General features: G+C 47.9%; 1 protein-coding gene across 4 annotated transcripts in view; it reads right to left on the bottom strand.

Moving 5' to 3' along the window:
- Positions 1 to 303: 303 nt before the first annotated feature.
- GTPBP1 (GTP binding protein 1) overlaps positions 304 to 20777 on the bottom strand; it is a 32403-nt gene continuing 11929 nt past the window's right edge. For all 4 annotated transcript variants that reach the window (XM_007519392.3, XM_016186523.2, XM_060188994.1 and 1 more), the window contains 10 exons: positions 19590 to 19770; positions 17977 to 18325; positions 12360 to 12483; positions 11277 to 11391; positions 7861 to 8005; positions 7564 to 7746; positions 6837 to 6972; positions 6097 to 6275; positions 5167 to 5367; positions 304 to 2888 (listed from right to left, as the gene is read on the bottom strand). In XM_007519392.3, coding sequence (XP_007519454.1) covers positions 2796 to 2888; positions 5167 to 5367; positions 6097 to 6275; positions 6837 to 6972; positions 7564 to 7746; positions 7861 to 8005; positions 11277 to 11391; positions 12360 to 12483; positions 17977 to 18325; positions 19590 to 19770 — 1706 coding nt within the window. In that variant the 3' untranslated portion in view covers positions 304 to 2795. The remainder of the gene's footprint in view (positions 2889 to 5166; positions 5368 to 6096; positions 6276 to 6836; positions 6973 to 7563; positions 7747 to 7860; positions 8006 to 11276; positions 11392 to 12359; positions 12484 to 17976; positions 18326 to 19589; positions 19771 to 20777) is intronic.

The raw sequence follows: 20777 nt of genomic DNA, 5'->3' as shown, positions 1-20777 counted from the left end.
TATCAACGAAGGAGATAACAGCAGCAGTGAAGGACTTCCTGCAATTTGCCACATCTTAGGGCCTGTTGCCTCAGCACATATGCTCTGCCCATGTCAAATCTACACCTGTCAAATCCTAGCGGCCCCTCAGTTACCTCTACGGTACCTGCCCTCCTCCCCCAAACAACTGTGTGTTTCTTCTACCATCTGGCTTGGTCCTCTTGCCTGTGTCAGGGAGGTCAGAAAGACAGAACAGTTGTCCTGACAGAATTAACGACACCACAAATACCAACAGCACATACAGAAGGGCCAGGATTTGCCATGTTTGAGATGATCAGATTAACCACTTTATTCTTTACCAACTACAAAAGGGCTGGTGTTTTACTCCAAATGGGTAGTTGAGAGGGCAGAGACCCATAGGAGACCTGTGGCATTCCTATTACGGACAGTGAAAACACTGTATTCAGTCATTCCCCTGCTAGCAGATGTGGGGACGGTGGGCCAGATATCCAAACACCACCTGAGTGTTTGTGAGCAGAGGGAGGGTGAAGGCTACAGTCCCAAATGTAAAGGATAAAGGTGAGTAAACTCACAGGGCCAAGAGTTCAAACAAAATGGGGGTCTGTCAGGGCCAAGTCCTATAGAAATAAACTCCACTGCACCCACAGTGAGGACAGAGCTAGGGATGCTCACCAGCGTCCTCCAGTTGGGAAGGCACCAGCAGAGCCAGAGTCAAAAAGCAAGAGGGAAATAGCCAGCAATGCAAGGAACAGACCAGGGGCATGGGCCACAGGGGAGCCGCTGGTGTGGACAGCTGGGGGCATGCCTGCTGGTGGCACTGCTCCCCACACCATTTCACTTAACCAGGAAAATAAAGCAAATGCCAACTCCTCACAGACAGGAGCTGCCATCACCACAGAATGCCTGGCATAGGCCCCGTCTTGAGGCAGAGACACGTCAAGGCCACATTTCTCCTTTCAAGCCTGCCCCCAGCTCCTGGCCTCTGCCATGGACTCAGGAAGACAGCTGGGTAGCAACAGCATGGCGGCCATGCAGCAGCACAGTCCCATGCCAGGAGCCTCAACAACCTCACAACCACTGTGATGTGGCTTTTCCCTGTTGCTGTAGGTGAAGAAAAGCTTGGCAATTTGTCCTGGCCCCAGCTGGCAGAGGAGTCTGAGTTGTGAAGCACTTCTGCCTCACAGGAACAGCTTGCTTGCTACTCCTGGCCTTGGGGGCTCTAGCCAAACAGGACACTGGGTGCCCCGGGGCAGCACCTCCACCTCCGGAGAGGCCGGGCAGGGAACACAACATTGTCAACTTAGAACAAACTTTTATTTTGTGTGCTGGTCAGTTCATGGCCACAGGTCAGTGGTAACTAAAACAGTGGGAAGGATGGGAGGAGAGGAGACCCAGTAGTCTGGAAGCAAGAGGAAAAGAGAAGGTTTGGGACGAGGCTGAGGAAGGACCCAGCCAGCTGGGTATTTGCCCCGGCAGAGAAAGAACATGCCTCTGCCCCTCAGTCCACCCACAACTGAGGGGTTCAGTCCATAGCTCAGACCAGGCTGGGTCAGAGCCCGTGTTGATGTCTCGGGCCTGGATAACCCCACACCTACCCAAGCAATGATTCTTCCAGAAGACTTTGTGCTCTGCTGGGCTTGGAAGAGTCACTCCCCACACTCCAATCAGGGCTTATAAAGCTGGGCTTCAGGCCCTACACTATTGTGCTCCTGCAGCAGCTATGCTGGGGTGATATGGCAGGATTGTGGGGAAGAAGAGGGACTAGTCCAGGCCTGGCTCAGAGGAGCACTCCAAGACCCACCAGTAGGAGGGGCCAGTGAGCATGACCCTGAGCAGACAGACCCAAGTCTAGATGGCCAGTGCCCAAGACAAGGCAGGAGGTGGCTCCTGGTGAGAAAAGAGCAGCTTGGGAGAATCAGAACCAGCAGAGCAGGAGTCACCCCGCTAGCCACACAAACGCAGGATTGTCTCTAAGGGCAAGAAAAGTCAGTGACTGTCTTTGGGTCAGTGGCAAGGGTCAAAATTAGAGACAGGAGAGCCCTACAATCCAATCACCGTTCCCCTCCACATACCTATTGGTTACAACTTAAGAGCTTTTGGCATTGCCTGTTTGGGGTTCAAGAAGAAAGAGGGTGAGAGAAATGGGGAGCCACCATTCTCCACCCAGATAAACCCCCAAGTCCCAGTTGGAGGGCTCCAGCTCTGGCAGCAGCACTTAACCTAGAGGCCCCTCAGCCCAGAAGTCTGGCTCTGCAGAGGAGTCCAAGCAGAGAGGCGTGAGAGCACAGGAAGGAGGTGCTCCTTCAGCTCCTGACAGCCCAAGAGGTTCTCCAAAACACAGACAGGCAGGTGGCCAGCCCCTGGAGGCTGGTTTCCAGCCAGAGGAGACAAGGAGACAGACTGCAAAGGCCCTCACCTGCTGCACACCTGCACTGCGCCACACACACACACACACACACACACACACACACACACACACACACGAGAGAGAGAGAGAGAGAGAGAGAGAGAGAGAGAGTAAAAAGAATAAAAACTACGGGCCCAGATATACAAAAATGTGAGAGACAAGGAAAGAGGGAAGAGGGTAGGAGACGGTCAGTCCTTGAGAAGTCCGGCCACCTTCCTCAGCTTATAAATTACAATCCCCTGAAAAACAGGGGTGTGGGAGGGGCATGATGAGACTCCGGCTGTAGCCTGGGTGAGGGCAGGTACTCAGAGCTGTGCTGGCTCATCTGGTGGAGCGGTGGTCAAAGTACGAGGATTCCTTGGGTGGTGGGGGTAGGCAGGAAGGAGATTTAGCAGCTGCTGGCAGGAGTCACACAGGCACCTTGAGACTTCACCTTGTGACGCTGGCCCCCTCTTCGCCGGCCCCCACTGCTGGGCTTGGACTGAAAGAAAAAAGGAGCTTGAGAAAACAGTGGCCCATTGGAGCCAGGACAGCAGAGGCATGGAGCCAACAGGAAAAAGGGACAAGAGAGAAGTGAGCAGACAGTACAATCCTAGCCTACTCGGTGACACAGAGCACAACACTTCCCTGCGTAAGCCGGAGTTGGCCCCTACTCTGCCTTCTTCATGAGTGCTGGGTCCCATGTAATTAAGGTGAGAAAGAGCTGCTCAGAGGAGCCCAAGCAGAATGGGAACCAGCATCTACTGTGGACAAGTCGAAAGAGAAAGGGAATAAACAAATCAGAAGAAAAGCTTAAGGACCAGGTGGTGGCGCACCAAGTTGAGTGCACATGTTACAGTGCTCAAGGACCCAGGTTCGAGCCCCCGGTCCCCACCTGCAGAGGGAAAGCTTTGCAAGTGGTGAAGCAGTGCAGCAGGTATCTCTCTTTCTCTCTCCCTCTTGTCTCCCCTACCCTCTCGATTTCTGGCTGTCTCTATCCAATAAATAAAGATAATAAAAAAAAATTAAAAAAAAAAAAAAGAAAAGCTTGATATGGGACAGAGCAGAAAGGCCAGACCCAGGGCCAGGGAAGTAGTTTAGTGGTAGAGTGCATGCCTTGCATGCCTGAGGCTATGGATTCAATCTCCAGCATTACATAAAACAAACAAGAAGGAGTCGGGCGGTAGCGTAGCAGGTTAAGCACATGTGGTGCAAAGCACAAGGACCAGCCAGCATAAGAATCCAGGCTCGAGGGAGTCGGGCTGTAGCACAGTGGGTTAAGCGCACGTGGCACAAAGTGCAAGGACCAGCACAAGGATCCCAGTTCGAGCCCTGGCTCCCCACCTGCAGGGGAGTCGCTTCACAGGCGGTGAAGCAAGTCTGCAGGTGTCTATCTTTCTCTCCCCCTCTGTCTTCCCTTCCTCTCTCCATTTCTCTCTGTCCTATCTAACAACGACGACAACAATAATAACTACAACAAAAAGACAAGGGCAAAAAAAAAAAGACAACAGCAACAAAAAACACCACAAAACAGAGAAATGTTCTGGTCTCTTACACACACACACACACACACACACACACACACACACACACACACACAGGGCAGGTCAAGCAGAAGTTTCCTTCTCCAAAAAGGGCTCAAAGAAAGAGACTGGAATAAGAAGGCACCAGGTGATATTGCTGAGGGACAGAACTCTAGATGCCGACAGCTACAATGACACAGGGCTCAAGGCAATGTGTCCCTCAAGGTGAGCTCAATGTGTGAGCTCAAGGTCATCTTATATGTCAGGAGAGAGGACACAGGACACAGGAGAAGCTTCTAATATATTATCTTTCAGGGCTGGGTGGTGTTACAAACAGCTGAGCACACACACTACTATGTGCAAGGACCCAGCCGGGTTCAAGCCCCTGCTCCCCATCTGCAGGAAGAAAGCTTCATGAGTGCTGAAGCAGTGCTGCAGGCCTGTCTCAGCCTCTCTCTCCCTCCCATCATCCCTTCCCTCTACATTTTTATGTCTCTATCCTAAATAAAATAAAATAAAATAAAATAGTATATTTCATTTAAAACTTTTGAAAAAAAAAAAACTTTTGGACTATAGCACAATACATGCTCATTACCCTCACCATGAAAAGAAAACTAACATTTTTCTATTCTATTTCATTAAATCCAAATATTATTCAGGACCAAGTAAGTAGGATCCATACAGTTGGGGAGACAGCATAACAACTATGCAAAAAGACTTTAATGCCTGAGGCTCTAAGGTGCCAAATTCAATCCCAAGAATGCCTATAAGCCAAAGCTAAACAGTGCTCTGGTAAAAATAAATCAATAATAAATATAATAATAATAATAAATAATGGCTCACTTCAAAATATGAAAAATATTGCCTTAAGACAGGTCCAGGAAACAGTTCACCCAGTAGAGCAAACAACCTTTACCACACAAGAAGATTCAGGTTTAAGCCCCCCGCATTACACGGATGTGTTATGGACAGCACCAGAAGCTTCGTGAAAGTAGAGCAGTCCTATGGTGTCTCTCGTGTGCCCCTCTCCCCCTTCCTGTCTATATCTGAAATTTGAGAGTCCACCTGTGGTGATGGAACTGCACAGGTATGGGGGGAAAAAGAAAAACAGGCAAGCAGCTCACACAGCACGTATGTGCCAGGAGCCATGGAAACAGCTATCTGGGAACTGGGGCCAAATGCAGGCTCTCCCCTGAACCGTCCCACCACCACCTCCCCAGAGGGTGGGGCCTGCGACTGGCCAGGAAGCGTGCTCACCTGAGGCGGCAGACCGCTGGATGCCGGGGGCTGTGCAGCTCCTAGAGAGCAAGCTTCATCTCCGGGTGTGGGTGCCCCTAGTGCCGGCCCTCCGGAAGGGCCTCCCTCGTCTCGTTTAGTCAACGGGCCCTTTTTTGTTGACTGCATTTTAATCTGCTGGGGCTTGGAGTTCATCGGGGAGTTGTTAGTGGTCTGGAGGAGCTGCAGGAGCCAAGGGGGCGAGGATGAGGCTGGAGCTACAGCAGTGACATCAGCTCAGCTTACTGCTCTCCACCTCATCCAGGGGCCTCTCAACTCGGGCCTGGCTGGTGCTGTGAGTAGCTAGTGGGCCATGAGAGGGGCAGATGTCCTTCTCCTCACTCAGTGTCCTAGGGCTCTCAGGGCGGACTTGCCATCTCACCCACCTCAATCCACCCACTCAGCCATCTGCATGGAGCAGAGTCAAACCACTGTCAAGGGTTTCTACCCAAAGCCATGTGTGAAGGCTGCACAAATAGCCCAAGTCTCAGGGGACTGACCACCACTGCTGCCCAGCACTCACTCCATGTGGACCTACAGTTATGAGGGTACAGCTGTGGACAGGCCACAGGAGCCTGTGCCCAGCATCCTAAAGGTGAGCCCAGCTAGGTTCAGACACTGCCACAACTGTTTCCTATGAAACAACACCACACTTTAGCCCCTCTCCTCTACAATCACCACCAAAGCCCAGGAAGACAGGAGGCCCAAGGGCACCTCTGGGGATTGTGGGGGATAGAGACAATGGCATAGGGTCACACCTCAGTGCTGCTATAGCCCAGGGACAGATGCCCCTGGCCCTGGTTGGCAGAAATTACAAAGGTCTTCTTAAGAAGAGCCTACTATGTTCAAGTCTACAACTAGACTGGCCCTTGGTATTTCCTGTGGGCAGGAAGGAGGTCTGACTGGTCATACCTTGGTGATGGTGCCGACAGCTTTGGTGCGACCTTCCCGAAACACCAGTCGCTGATCTATGTGCAGGTACTCAGGGGTCTTAATAAAGCGGAAGTGCACGGTGGCCTTGTCCCCAGTGCGCAGACAGTCCTTGTCCATGCTCAGAATGGTGGCTGTCTGCCTGATGCTCCCACAGTGCACTGCCAAGGGAGGCAGGAGTCAGAATAGGCTTGAGCTACCCCGTAGTCTAGAGGGAAGGGGAGGTGATGTGTGGAAGCACAAAATGTGCTGGCTGCAGCAGGCCTCAGGAAGGCTGAGCATGCCCAAGAAAGCCAGACACCTTCTCTGGATCTGATCTTGTCTCCCACTTGTCTACCTTTCCCTCCACCTGGACTCCACCCGTCACCAGTCCTAATTCCTGACTGCAGGGAACTGACTGCATGTGTGCCTTCTCTGGACTATGAGTTCCTTGAGGGCCAGGCCCTAGTACCTTGACAGTGCCAGCAGGTACACGGACGCCTCCAGCAGATGTTTCCTGAAGGAATGAAGTCCCTGAAGACACCCAAGTGTGGGTGTCTGAGTAAGGCAATATTTTCAGACTGAATAAACACCACGGATGTGTCAGAAGGAAGGGCATCATTATACATGAAGGAGACCTGACTCCTGGCTACAGCTCAAAGTCTAGGGAAGGGTAACTGGATTACCTTGTGAGGGAAACCAAAGCAGGGAGCCTCCTGGACTGGCAGCACTTACACACCTACCCATGGCCTGGTAGCGTGGGCTAATTGTGGTGGGGTGATGCAGGACGAGAATCTCAGCCTCAAACTCCCAAGATGCTTGGGGATTCAAGCGTGGAGAAACCATCACCATGCCCTTCCGGATGGATGAGCGCTTTATCTGAAAGAAAGACAAAACCAAAGAACTCAGGGACACTGATGCCTGTAGTTTCACCTTGGCCCAAGGAACTTCTAGGAATGGGACCACCCCAACTTGGTCTAGCCCCAATGCTCACATGCCTTCTACGGCAGACAGCACAAGGCAGACTTTAGTGCTACAATCAAGAAGGAAGAAAGTTGTTCTGTTTTGCTGGTTAATATGGCTAGCAGGGAAGGTTAATGACTCCAGAGTTAGCACTCACCCCAAGCCTGGGGAGAGAGAAGACTGACTAGGAAAATGATTTGTCATAAACGCTAACAGTCCTATGAAGAAGGACCTTCTGCATTCTGCACGGCAGGAGGCATCTAACTGACCTCATCACTCAAACACTATGGGAAGGAAGAGAGCATAGGAGGCGGGCTAGCTTGGGTTTGAATCCCGGCTGTAGCACCTCTAGCCATGTGCTTCTAGGCAAGTTACCAGGGTTCCGAGCCTCATCTGTAAAGTGAGATGGGTGGTCCCAGCCTTGCAGAACAGGCATGAGAACTAGAGATGGCCCAGAACCTAGCCCATCAGAGCCCAAGAGGAATTTTTGGTATTACTGACACTCACCTTCTTCAGTGCGAAGGAGGCTGTCTGGCCTCCCCGCACCTCCTTGACAGGCATGCGCTTGCGATGGATTGATTTGACAGCAATGGACAGGAAGTTACCCAGGGGGTCTGGGCCCAGCAGCAGTGTGTCATTCAACTTGATCAAGCCCCTCAACGTTGTTCCTGACACTACTGTCCCTACACCCTGTGAAGAAGAACCTGGTTTAGCGAGTCAAAGTGCGCTCAGGCCTTCCCCACCACAGACTCACTCTGACACCCTTGTGGGAAGTAGCCACCCAGCCTCCCAGAAATCACTCACAGGGACAGAGTAGGTGTCGTCAATCTGAAACTCGGCAGGCTCTTCCTCCCGGTAGCTGGTGCGGGGGGAGAGGAGGTTGAGGAACATCTTCAGCAAATCTAGGTTCTCGCCTGTAACATTGGAGATCTGGAATATCGGGCACATCCTGAGTGGAGGTGAAGAGAAGGAAGAAAGGAGCTCAGGCAGTCAGCCCTGCCTGATGCAGCCAGGGCAGCAGGGAAGTCACGAAACAGCTGGTGCTGCCGCTCTGGGGTCCGCGTCCCCTCATCCAGCATCCGGGGTGCTACCCTCCTACCCCAATCGAGCAACTCCTGGCTAAAGCCACTCTTCTTTTATTCAGTTTGTTTCTGAAGTCTGCTCCCTCCTCTCTGCCTCCGCCACTGTTCTATTTCGGGTACTCGTGACTGTCTCTTCCTCCTGAAGTGCACATATACTTGCTGAAAATTCCCACCACCTTTCCACGACAGAGAAAACAGCCCAAGTTCCTCCTCCCAACTTTTTTTCAGGCTTATTTAGCTAAAAGTCCATATTCCAGCTGGGCAGAGAACCTTCCCTTCAAAAAGCATGGTACTTTTTGTCCTCAGAAAGTATTTGTTCACTTGATCCTTCTATCTAGACTTCTTCAACTTTGACTTCCAAAACCTTCAGTCATCTCTAATGCCACGTCCAAGAAATTAGTCCAGAACAAACACTTTCAGATGTTACCAGAGCAGCCTGGGAGGTTGTGCAGTAGGCAGAGCATATTCGCAAGCATGAAGTCCCTAGTTTAATCCTCAGCACCACTAGAGTGATGCTCTGGTTCTCTCCCCTTCTTGCTCATTAATAAATCTTCTGTGTATCTTTCTCTCATTAAAATAAAATAACTATTTTTTTTAAAGGCTGGGGAGACAGCATAATGGTTATGCTAAAGACTTTCATGCCTAAGGCTCTGAAGTCCCAGGCTCAATCCCTAGCGCTACCATAAGCAAGAGCTAAGCAGTGCTCTGGTCTCTGTATCTTTCTCTCATAATTAAAAAAAAGGGGGGAGAGTCGGGCAGTAGCGCAGCAGGTTAAGCACAGGTGGCACAAAGCGCAAGGACAGGCTCAAGGATCCCAGTTCAAGCTCCAGGCTCCCCACCTGCAGGGTAATCGCTTCACAAGTGGTGAAGCAGGTCTGCAGGTGTCTATCTTTCTCTCCCCCTCTGTGTTCCCCTCCTCTCTCCATTTATGTCTGTCCTATCCAACAACAACAACATCAATAACAACAACAATAATAACTACAACAATAAAAAAAACAAAGGCAACAAAAGGGAATAAATATTTTTTTAAAAATCTACAAAAAAAGTGTCCTGTTATACATAACTATGTCTGATTTTGTCAGGGTTATCTAATGGTCTATCTCCTACTTAGGGTTAATTAAACTCCTTGAAATCAAGAACTATATATTTCCTGGTATCTCCTAGAACAGCACTGTGTTGAACACAAACTGAACAAATTGAAATAGAGCTGGCTAAAATGTACTCCCCTCTACTGGGAACAGGTGGTAGAGAAGTCAGCATGAGAACAGAGCCACAAGCTAAGTGTCTGGGTGCACTGGGTCCTGTAGTAAATAGAGACCTCAAGACTCAAGAACAGATAGCTCCTATACAGCCCCCAGGAAACTAAGGTAATTAAGTTCACTATTGTCAAGACAGTCTTTCAGACCAAGAGAGGCATGGATTATTCCTGAGTCAGCTCTGAAACCACAGTGGCCAGTGCACAACAAGTACCGAGTACATATTTATGAAGTCAGTAAGTGGGACCAGGTGTTGCTGCACTCAGTATAATGCACATTACCATGTACAAAGATCCAGGTTCAGGGGGGGGTCAGGCGGTAGCGCAGCAGGTTAAGCGCACATGGCGCCAAGTGCAAGGATTAGCTTAAGGATCCTGGTTCGAGCCCCCAGCTCCCCATCTGCAGGGGGGTTGCTTCACAAGCAGTGAAGCAGGTCTACGGGTGTCTATCTTTCTCTCCCCCCGTCTTCCCCTCCTCTCTCAATTTCTCTGTCCTATCCGACAACAATGACATCAATAACAACAATAACCACAATGAAAACAAAAAGATCCAAGCTCAGGGGGCCAGGTTGTGGTGTACCAGGTTAAGCACACACAGTACAAAGCAAGGATCTGCACAAGGATCCCAGTTTGAGCCCCCACTCCCCACTGTAGGGGGTTTGCTTCAGAAGCAGTAAAGCAGGTCTGCAGACGTTTCTCTTTCTCTCCCTCCCTATCTTACCCTCCCCTCTCAATTTCTCTCTGTCCTAGCCAATAAAAGGTAAAAAATGGCTGCCAGGAGAAGTGAATTCGTAGTGCTAGCACTGAGCCCCAGTAATAACCCTAGAGGCAAAAAAAAAAAAAAAAAGATCCAGGTTCAAACCCCTGGCCCCCACCTACAGGAAAGAAGTTTCACAAGTGATAGAATAATGATGCTGGTGTTTCTCCCTCTATCTCTCTCTTTCTGTCTGTCTCTTTTTCTTAGGGGAAAAAAAAAAACTGGGAAAGGTGTAGTCATGTAGGCACCTATCCCAGCAATAACCCTGGTGGCAAAAAGAGAATACATGAATGAATAAATAAATGCCAAAACTCATCTGTGATTACAAGTTCCCCTGTGAAATACCAGGTATAATAATAATAATATCACAATAATAATAATATCATACAGATGCTGGACGCATTTCTAAGTGATTTGCATTCATTGTTTTCAACAATTGTAAGAGCTCCATGGAGGAAATATTACCATTCTCAGTTCAAAGATAAAAACACTGAGGAGGCTGGGCAATAGTGCTGTAGGTTAAATGCACATGGTGCAAAGCGCAAGGGCTGGCACAAGGATTCTGCTTCAAGCCCCCGGCTCCCCACCTGCAGCAGGGTCGCTTCACAAGCAGTGAAGCAGGTCTGCAGGTGTCTGTCTTTCTCTCCTCCTCTCTTGATTTCTCTGTCCTATCCCACAATAGCAATAACAGTAACAAGAGCAACAGGGCAACAAAAATATGGGGTGGGTGGGGAACAGCCTCCAGGAGCTATTCATAGTGCAGGCACTGAGCCCCAGTAATAACCCTGGAGGCAAAAAAAAAAAAGTGGTGTGCTATCACCTTTCCCTGTATGTCCTTCCTTTTAAAGATGTACTTACTTATTTTATGGGAGAAAAGAGAACTGCTCTGGTCCCATGTGCTACTAGAGATGAAGCCCAGGGCTCTACATATGCAAGTCCTGAGCTCTACCTGCTGAGTCACCTCCCTGAACCATAATCTACTCTTTCACCATATCCCTGAATTGTAGGATGTATTTGATGTGTATCCATGCAGTCTGAAAATTAAGAGTTCTTCCAGGACTATCACTCATCACTACCCTGCCAGGAAGGGTGAGCACCCAGAAGTGTATGCTCCCTGCCCTATTACCTCTCAGAGCTAAAGTTGGAGGCTGTAACAATCACATCATCCTTGCTCTGCACCAGAACGGGAATCTTCCGGCATCCAGGAGACTTCAGCAGGCGTTGTAACAGCTTCAGTGTTTCTTAAAAGGATCAATTAAACAGAATTGTGTGTGTGGGGGGGGGGGGGGTACAACCTTCTCTTTGGCGAAGCTCTCCTCTTAGGATGAGACAATCATTACTAATACAAACATAACACAAACAGGTCAACTAAGGGTACACAACACGTGACTAGAGACACATAAAGGGAGGATCAAAACTGTCGGTGGCTATAAAGGAAAGAGTGCATATTAGCTAACAGTCTGAGTTTTTTGTTTGTAGAGAGAGAAATCACAACACCCAAGCTTCCTTCGATGTAATGGCAATAATTTGAAGCAGGCTTGTATATATGCCAAAGCCCCAGATCTAAGTCTAAGCTAGTCAGATTTCCCTAGAAACCTGGATACAGGCTTCCAATCTCGAAGTCAGTGACAGGAAAATGCTTTTGAAAAAAAAATTTTTTACCTGACAGTAGGATATCTATGAGCTATAACACCTGCAGAGGCCCTTAGGAGGCCCTCCAAAAGGACATCATTCAACTTTTATCATTCAGCAATGAAGAAATTCACAAAGGCTGAGTCCTGCAACTCTGTGTTGAAGTATTTGGTGGTAAAAGGTAATCAGAACCTCTTCCCAAATGCTACCATATATGTTTATGTACATATCCACTTTAGATGGTAAAACACAACTGACTGTGACTGAGGCTGTTCAAAAAGGGATGCAAGATTAGGAATTTTAAGTATTCTTCATTTGGAGCCAAAAGAACAGGAGATAATCCTAGGCTACACTCAGACTAAGAGTGAAATGGGAGGAAACTAAAGATTCTGATAAAATCCAGGTCAAGATCTGAGCACAAGACCAGGAAACATAATTCAGAAGGTAGTAGAGTGGATAAGGCAATGAACGCGAAAGCACAAGACCAGGAAACAGATGATTCTAGATAAAGCCCTAGCAACAGACCGCCACACAACCAGTGACAGAGAATCTGCAGCCAGCTGGAGACTTTGCTTACCTTGCAAGATGTTGGCAGGACACATGTCAATCTTGGTGACCACCACAAACACAGGCACATTGAGAGCTAATGCCAAGCCCAAGTGCTCCTTGGTCATACCCACAATGCCAGCATTGCTGCCCACCTGCCCCAACACAGAAAGAGTAATCAGAACAAGGGAAAGAGTGGTGGCTGCCAGCTAGGTACAGGAGGTCAAGAACTCTAGGATACAAAAATCAGAGGGCTGGGTGGTGGCACATCTGGTTAAGCACACGTTACAGTGCTCACGGACCCGGGTTCAAGGCCCCGGTCCCCACCTGCAGGGGAGAAGCTTCACATGTGGTGAAGCAGTGTTGCAGGTGTCTCTAACTCTCTCCCTCATCACCCCCTTCCCTCTCAATTTCTGGCTATGTATCTAATAAATAAAGATAATAAAAATTAAAAAAAAAAGAAAGAAAATCTCTCATCTGTTTTGAGACCCCCATCAGAACAGACATAGGACATAAGTCTCAGGCAGGAACGATATGGCTGTAGACACACAGGTGAGCTGGACACACTTCATTTTAACCCCTCTGCTTGAAAGACAAGGGCTGCCAAGATGTGAGGAGATACAGAAACAGCATAAAAGACAAGCCCAGACAGAATACACATCAAGGTGTATTCAGCTTCAAATCCCTTGGCCTTAGTTTTTGTTTGTTTTCTGGTCCTTAGTTTTTATCTATAAAATGGAGGTGATAAAAATGATAGTCACTTTAAAGGGTCACTTGAGATTTAAAGGCTATAGCAAATGTCAAAGGTTCGGCACACGAATAGCATGAAGTAGGTCTTCAAGCAAAGCCAGCTCTTATTCAGCTATTGTATCTTCCCGTAACAAATGGCTTCAAGTATCAGCTTAAAGACTAGTTATACAAAGTAAGGTACATGTATGTCACACAAACAAGGAATTTTTAATCTACTGATCATAATGATCAGAATAATCTCTAAAATAGATCTGATTTTTTCTTACCAGAGCACTACTCAGCTCTGGCTTATGGTGGTGCTGGAGATTAAGCCTGGGACTTCTGAAGCCTCAGGCATGAAGCTTCCGCTTTGCCTTTCAGCTTGGTTCTTCCTATTGATTCCACAAATAATGTAGATCCATAATTACAGATGAAAGTAACTTTGCTGGTAACAAATTTTATTACAAAGCAAAGCTCCACAACAAACCGAGTCTCTTGAGATTCTTCAGTATCAGACTCTGTCAGAAACACTAAGGGCAACCAGTTTGTTTATTTATTTATTTATTTATTTATTTTTATTATTAGATATAGACAGAGAGAAATTGAGAGGGGAAGGGGAGATTGAGAGGGAAAGAGACAGAGAGACATCTGCAGCCCTGCTTCACTACTCATGAAGCTTTCCCCTTGCAGGTGAGGACCATGGGCTTGAGCCTGCATCCTTGTACACAGCATGTGTGCACTTAACTAGGTGTGCCACCGTCTGGCCCAGGGCAACTAGGATTGAAGGCTGTTGTGTTCCATTACTTCACAACTTCAGAGTCCTCATCAGAAAGTCCAACTCCAGCCTCTGGAATTTTCATCTGGCACAGTTCAGAGAACACAGCTGTTCTGACTGTTCACTTCAGTTGGTCTTCTTCAGAATCAAAGGTTTGCCTGGCCTTCATTTCTAGTATGGATGCCTGGAGCTATTTAGCCAATGGCCAGAAGCACTGCTGAGACCCATACCTTCTGCGCTGAATTTTAACAGTGTCCAACCCATCCTGTAGGGTAGCCCTACATATTATATTGGATTTATAAAAATACTTGTCAAAGGCTTTATTCTAATAACTATGTGGAAGACCCCCTAAATTTTTTTCACTAGTTTTCTGAAACATGTCAATTTTAATAATGACTTGTCTTTATCTGAAAACAGTATGTGCAATGGGAACTGGCCTTTCCTGAATTGTTTTGGATCAGTTACAATAAACAGAACAAGAAAAAAGTTATTTGCCCCCCCTTTACTTTTCTCCCATTCCCCAAGATAAAGTGATTATTTAAAAAGTGTACCACGGGCAGGGGTAGATAGCATAATGGTTATGCAGAGATTCTCATGCCTGAGGCTCCAAGGTCCCAGGTTCAATCCCCTGTACCACCATAAACCAGTGCTGAGCAGCACTCTGATTAAAAAAAAAAAAAAAAAAAAGTGCACCACACTGTATAGAAAACAAGATTTGGGGCGAGGTGGTGGTGCACTTGGTTGAGCACACATGTTATAATGTGCAAGGCCCCAGGTTCAAGCCCCTGATCCCTACCTGCAGAAGGAAAGCTTTGCAGGGGCTGAAGTAGTGCTTTGGGTTTCTCTCTAACTCTCTCCCACTCTATTTCTCCCTTCCCTCTTGATTTCTCTCTGTCTCTATCCAATAACAAATAAATAAATTCACAACTTAGGATTGGGGAAATAGCATAATGGCTATTCAAAAGACTTTTATGCCTGAGGCTCTAAGTTCTCAGGTTTAATCCCACCATCAGAGTTGAGTAGTGCTCTGGTCTCAGTCTGTCTCTCTCATAAAAAAAATATATAGCGGGCCAGGTGATAGCGCAGCGGATTAAGCGCACATGGCACAAAGTGCAAGGACCACCTTAAGGATCCTGGTTTGAGTTCCTGGCTCCCCACCTACATGGGGGCCACTTCACAAGCGCTGAAGCAGGTTTGCAGGTATCTCTTTTTCTCCCCTTCTCTGTCTTCCTGTCCTCTCTCAATTTCTCTCTGTCCTATCCAACAATGACAGCAATAAAAAACAAGGACACCAAAAGGGGGAAAAAATAGCCTCCAGGAGCAGTGGATTCACAGTGCTGGCACCGAGCCCCAGCAATAACTCCAGAGGCAAAATACATTTCTTCTTTGTTTTTATAAACAAAGAAAGAAATCAACATTCTCTTCCATAATTCTGTACATTTGGGACTAGAGAAATGTCACTGTTGGGCAGGGGTAGATAGCATAACAGATATGCAGAGACTCTCATGCCTGAGACTCTGAAGTCCCAAATTCAACCCCCCCCCACCCCTGCACCACCATAAGCCAGAGCCGATGATTAGTGCTCTGATGAAAGAAAGGAAAGAAAGAAAGAAAGAAAGAGAGAAAGAAAGAGAAAGAGAAAGAGGAAGGAAGGAAGGATGGATGGAAGGAAGGAAGGGAGGGAGAAATGTCACTGTCCCTACTCCACATCAGGTCATGACATAAGTCTTCCACAGGGGACCTTCCAGAAAAGCAGGCTATCTCCTCAGGTCATGGTTTCTTTTTTTTTTTTTTTTTTTAATTTTTTAATCTTTATTTATTTATTGAATAGACACAGCCAGAAATTGATAGGGAAGGGGGTGACAGAGAGGGAGAGAGAGAGACACCTGCAGCACTGCTTCACCACTTGTGAAGCTTTCCCCGTGCAGGTGGGGACCAGGGACTTGAACCTGGGTCCTTACGCACTGTAACATGTACACTCAACCAGGCGCACCACCACCTGGCCCCAGTTTCCTATTTTTTAAAAAATATTTATTTATTTATTCCCTTTTGTTGCCCTTGTTATTTTATTGTTGTAGTCATTATTGTTATTATTGATGTTGTCGTTGCTGGATAGGACACAGAGAAATTGAGAGAGGACAGGAAGAGAGAGAGGGAGAAAGAGACACCTGCAGACCTGCTTCACCGCCTGTGAAGTGACCCCCCCCTGCAGGTGGGGAGCCGGGGGCTCAAACCAGGATCCTCATGCTGGTCCTTGCGCTTTGCGCCATGTGTGCTTAACCCGCTGTGCTACCGCCCAGCTCCCGGTTTCCTATTTTTGAAGCACTCACCAACAATCTGCTCAAGAAGTGTCTACTTAAGAATAAGGCAGGCACCCACCAGCAAGCCCCCAGTTGTTGACAGCCATAAGATGAGAGCAAGCGTCAATGTACTGGCAAAGAATCCTATGACAGCTTGAGAATAACTCTTCATTACACTCCGGGCTCCTTTTTTAACTATAGCAGTTAGGTGGAAGCAGCTGCCTCTTTGAAAGAGCCACCCAGAAATCACATAAGATCCCAAGTGCCTAAGGCAGAGAACTGACAAGCGTGTTCAGACAGACGCTCAGCCTCTCTTTAATCTCCATTTTGAGGAAAATTTGCCTGAAAGCCTGTGTTTGTAGGGCAATTTGATCAAGTTTTGTTCTGAACAGATGCTTGTGTTTACTATCCTTATTAATACAGGCAGTTGGAAGAATTGGGAAACAGGGAGAAGAGCCGAGAAGGATCTGCCAAAGGGAAACTTGCTTGCTCTCTCATTCCTCCTGGGAAAGCTGTGAAGCCGAGTGAAGCTACGGGCCTCACAGATTCCTACTCCGACTAAGCAGGAAGATCAATGAGCACTCACACACTCTCCTTTTCAGTTCATCTACAAGAACTGTTTTAAAAATCTATTTCTGGGGGCCAAGTGGTGGTGCACCTGGTTGTTGTGGTGCACAAGGACCCTGGTTCAAGCCCCTGGTCCCCACCTGTAGGGAAAGCTTCACAAGTGGTGAAGCAGAGCTGCAGGTGTGGCTGTCTCTCTCGCTATCACCCCCTTCCCTCTCTATTTCTGGCTGTCTATCCAATAAATAAATAAAGATAATTTAAAAAAAAAAATTCAACCAGTGCTTTCCAATGTACTGAAAAAAAAAAAAAAAGAGTGGTGCAAAGCGCAAGGACCAGCATAAGGATCCCAATTCAAGCCCCCAGCTCCCTACCTGCTGGGGAATCACTTCACAGGCGGTGAAGCAGGTCTGCTGGTGTCTGTCTTTCTCTCCTCCTCTGTCTTCCCCTCCTCTCTCCATTTCTCTCTGTCCTATCCAACAACAATGACATCAATATCAACAACAATAACGACAAAAATAAAACAACAAGGGCAACAACAAAGGGAATAAATAAATATAAAAAATTTTAAAGAAAGAAAAAAATAATAAAAATCTAGTTGACACCCCTCAGCTGTCAACTGTGTCAGTCTTCTGGCCCAGCACGGTGTGAGGCCTGCAGGAGATACCGTGGCTGACTCTCCACCCAGGCTTCAGAAGAGGTCACCTCTCAGGCCCCTCTCGATACCTGTCTGTGCTTTCCTCCATTTCTTCCTCAAGCCTCCCCTTTCTGAGGGTGCCAACTGGCATCAGACTAACTCCCAGGAGAGCCTCTTCTAGGCCTCTCTCAAGTGAAGTTCACATATGGTACCTTGACTTCGTAGAGGATTCCCTGCCGGCCTTGAAGAGACTGTAGACTCATAGGACTGTGAACCTCTGTAAAACCTGGCCCCCCTATTTATTTACTTATTTGATAGGACAGAGGAATTCAGAGGGGAAGAGGGAGATAGAAAGGGGGAGAGAAAGAGACACCGGCAACACTGCTTCACCACTCACAAAGCTGCCATCCTGCAGGTGGGGGGACTGGAGGCTTAAGCCCAGATCCCGGTGCACTGGAGCATGCGCACTCAACTGGGTGCTCCACCACCCAGCCGCAAGACCTGCCACCCATCCTTACACACAGTCAAAGCCCGATCCATCAGGCCTCAGCCTCAGAACAATTTCAAACATTTGCACATAAGCACACCCCTAAGAGCCCAGTTGAACCCCCACCCCTGGCCCCCAGGAGCACCTCACACTTACCATGAGCATGCAGAAGTCAGGCAAATGGCCTGTCATGCCAAAGACAGTGGTCTTCAGGTACTTCTCATGGCCAGCCAAGTCGATGAAGGTAATCACCTTCGTGGACTTCTCACAGATCTTTGTCCACTCCAGGCTGCCACCGTGACTGTCTGGCTTGTTTACCACATTGCCTTCACTGTCAAAGCCCAGAATGTCATTGCCCACACTGCTGGTGCGACCCGACTCAATCTCATGTTTGTGGCGAAAGAGTTTCTGACGGGCAAAGCCTCGGCCATTGTCCAGTTCTCCATGTGTCAGGACCCCCAGAAGCGTGCTTTTGCCAGCATCCACGTTGCCCACCACTGCTACCCTGTGAGTATATGAATCCACACATGTGTATGAGAGTTAGTGGGCAAGGGAAATGATGCCCGTAACTGGATCTGTGGGTCAGGCCTGCCCTAAGTGTCTCCTGCTCCTCCTTCTACCTCCTCGTGTTCATGGATGAGTACACCGGGAATGTTCCTGAAGTTTTCTCTAGGGAACAGAAGGACATAGACACCCTCCCACCACAATGGTTTTTCTCCCTTAATTTCAACTAGCTTCTCCAAAGCTGTCAAGAAGGAACCCCAAAGTCAAGAACGAAACAGATGTTCTGTTACCCTGTTTCTAGCCTCACAGAATGTATGACTGGCCTTTCTGCTACTCCGCCCAACTGGAAATACTTAGGGGTGAGAAAAAGCACTCTTCCCATACCTCAGGAAGGGAAGAAAGAAGGGAGAGGTTAAGCTAACACAGCAGCTATCAAAGGCCCAAAGAAATCCTATCCTCTGGGGTCATTAGGAAGCAGGTATGTTTCTAATTGTACTTCTAAAAACCTCTTGTTTCATTTGGTTTAATCCCCCCTGCTTAACACTGCATTCTATTTACATAACCACTGTATTCTATTTACATAACCACTGCAGGGCATTGGTTTAATCCCCACTGGTTCATGATGTGTTTTTGCTCCGCCCCCTCTCCTTGTCACACCCTGATTTTCACCAGTCACTTTTCTCTCCACCCTCTCTACATCACATCCTGTTCACACCCTACTTGGCAAGTACATATAAAGACAGCATTGTGAGTTTTACTTTAGTTTTAGTTTTTAGTTTAGCTTAGCTTGGTTTGGATTGTGCTGCGTCCTGCATGAATAAAGAGATACTGCGTACAGCTCAACCATGAGTTCCGGGTCATCTGTCTCTGCTCGCGAAGCCAGCCCGAAAAGCTAACACAGCAGCTATCAAAGGCCCAAAGAAATCCTATCCTCGGGAGTCGGGCTGTAGTGCAGCGGGCTAAGCGCAGGTGGCGCAAAGCACAAGGACCGGCATAAGGATCCCGGTTCGAACCCAGGCTCCCCACCTGCAGGGGAGTCGCTTCACAGGCGGTGAAGCAGGTCTGCAGGTGTCTATCTTTCTCTCCTCCTCTCTGTCTTCCCCTCCCTCTCTCCATTTCTCTCTGTTCTATCCAACAACGACAACAATAATAACTACAACAATAAAACAACAAGGGCAACAAAAGGAAATAAATAAAATAAATATTAAAAAAAAAAAAAAAAGAAATCCTATCCTCTGGGGTCATTAGGAAGCAGGCCTTCTCACCTGACCTCCAGGAAGTCATTGTCGCCTACTCGTTTCCGGACCAGGTAATCACGCACACGACCTCCAGCTTCTTGACGTTCCCGCAGGAGGATGACATCGGCCTCTATCTGTTCCGCCATGCTCTTCACTGTGGCGTAGGAGGCCTCCATGTCAGCTTCACTCAGCCCATACTCAGTACCATCTGGTGACAAGAGCCCAGACATCAGCCTGCCAACAAGCCAGCCAGTCAACCACCCCCAGCAAAAGCCCCACAGTCGGCTCAAAATAATATGGATCTCGCTACTTGACACTTTTCAAAAGCGTTAGCTAATACAGCTAATAAATAATAGTAGGTTTCCCCAGTAAACAGGCCATTCATCAGTCCATTCTCCAGTAATAACTGAGACTCAACTAGGTTTTATGCCAAGCTTCATGCTGGATCCTGGGAATACAGGTGTTCTTAAGTGAGTTAACAGCCCAGTGGGAGAGACAACAGGAAATTAATTAGTTGCACTACAGCTTATGTGCAATACTTTAGAGCTGTGCAAACACAGAATAAAGCATGAGCAAACAGCACTATCTTGGGAAGCTGAGAGGACACTGCGGGGTTGTGACTTCAATCTGGGGCTCCAAGTCTGAACAATGGGCTCACAGAGACAAGGAGAGAGACATCCTAGGTAGAGGAAAAAAGCATGGAGCAGACAGATCACGGCACATTCAGGGACCAGTGAGCAGTGAGGTGTGCTACAGCAAGACAGCGAATGGTGAGAGACCACACAAAAGGAGGACGCAGCTAAGCAGGCAGACAGCAGCAAAACATGTACCAAATGGTAGGGAGCATAATCTGATACCTGGGGCTGAGAAAGATCTCTTGGCAAGCAAGAGACCAGAAAGAGGACATCTGACTAGGAAGTAATTATAATAATCCAGGCAGTGCATAATGAGGACAGGAGACAAAGGAAAATAGGAGAAAATTCAAGAATGACTCTAGAGATGGAGGCTTAACTGAGGTGGCTCAAATGAAATGGTCAACAAATAGCTGGAAGGGAAGAATGAGTCTGTGCTCTGGATGCAGATGGGAGTGAGGCAAAAGAATGAACCTGCTAGGGGAGTCGGGCTGTAGTGCAGCGGGTTAAGTGCAGGTGGCACAAAGCACAAGGACTGGCATAAGGATCCCGGTTTGAACCCCGGCTCCCCACCTGCAGGGGA

Source organism: Erinaceus europaeus, chromosome 4 (assembly GCF_950295315.1).
Source record: "Erinaceus europaeus chromosome 4, mEriEur2.1, whole genome shotgun sequence".
Taxonomy (NCBI): Eukaryota; Metazoa; Chordata; class Mammalia; order Eulipotyphla; family Erinaceidae; genus Erinaceus; species Erinaceus europaeus.
The sequence above is the reverse complement of the archived record's forward strand: the minus strand, read 5'-3'. Positions and strand labels throughout refer to the sequence as shown.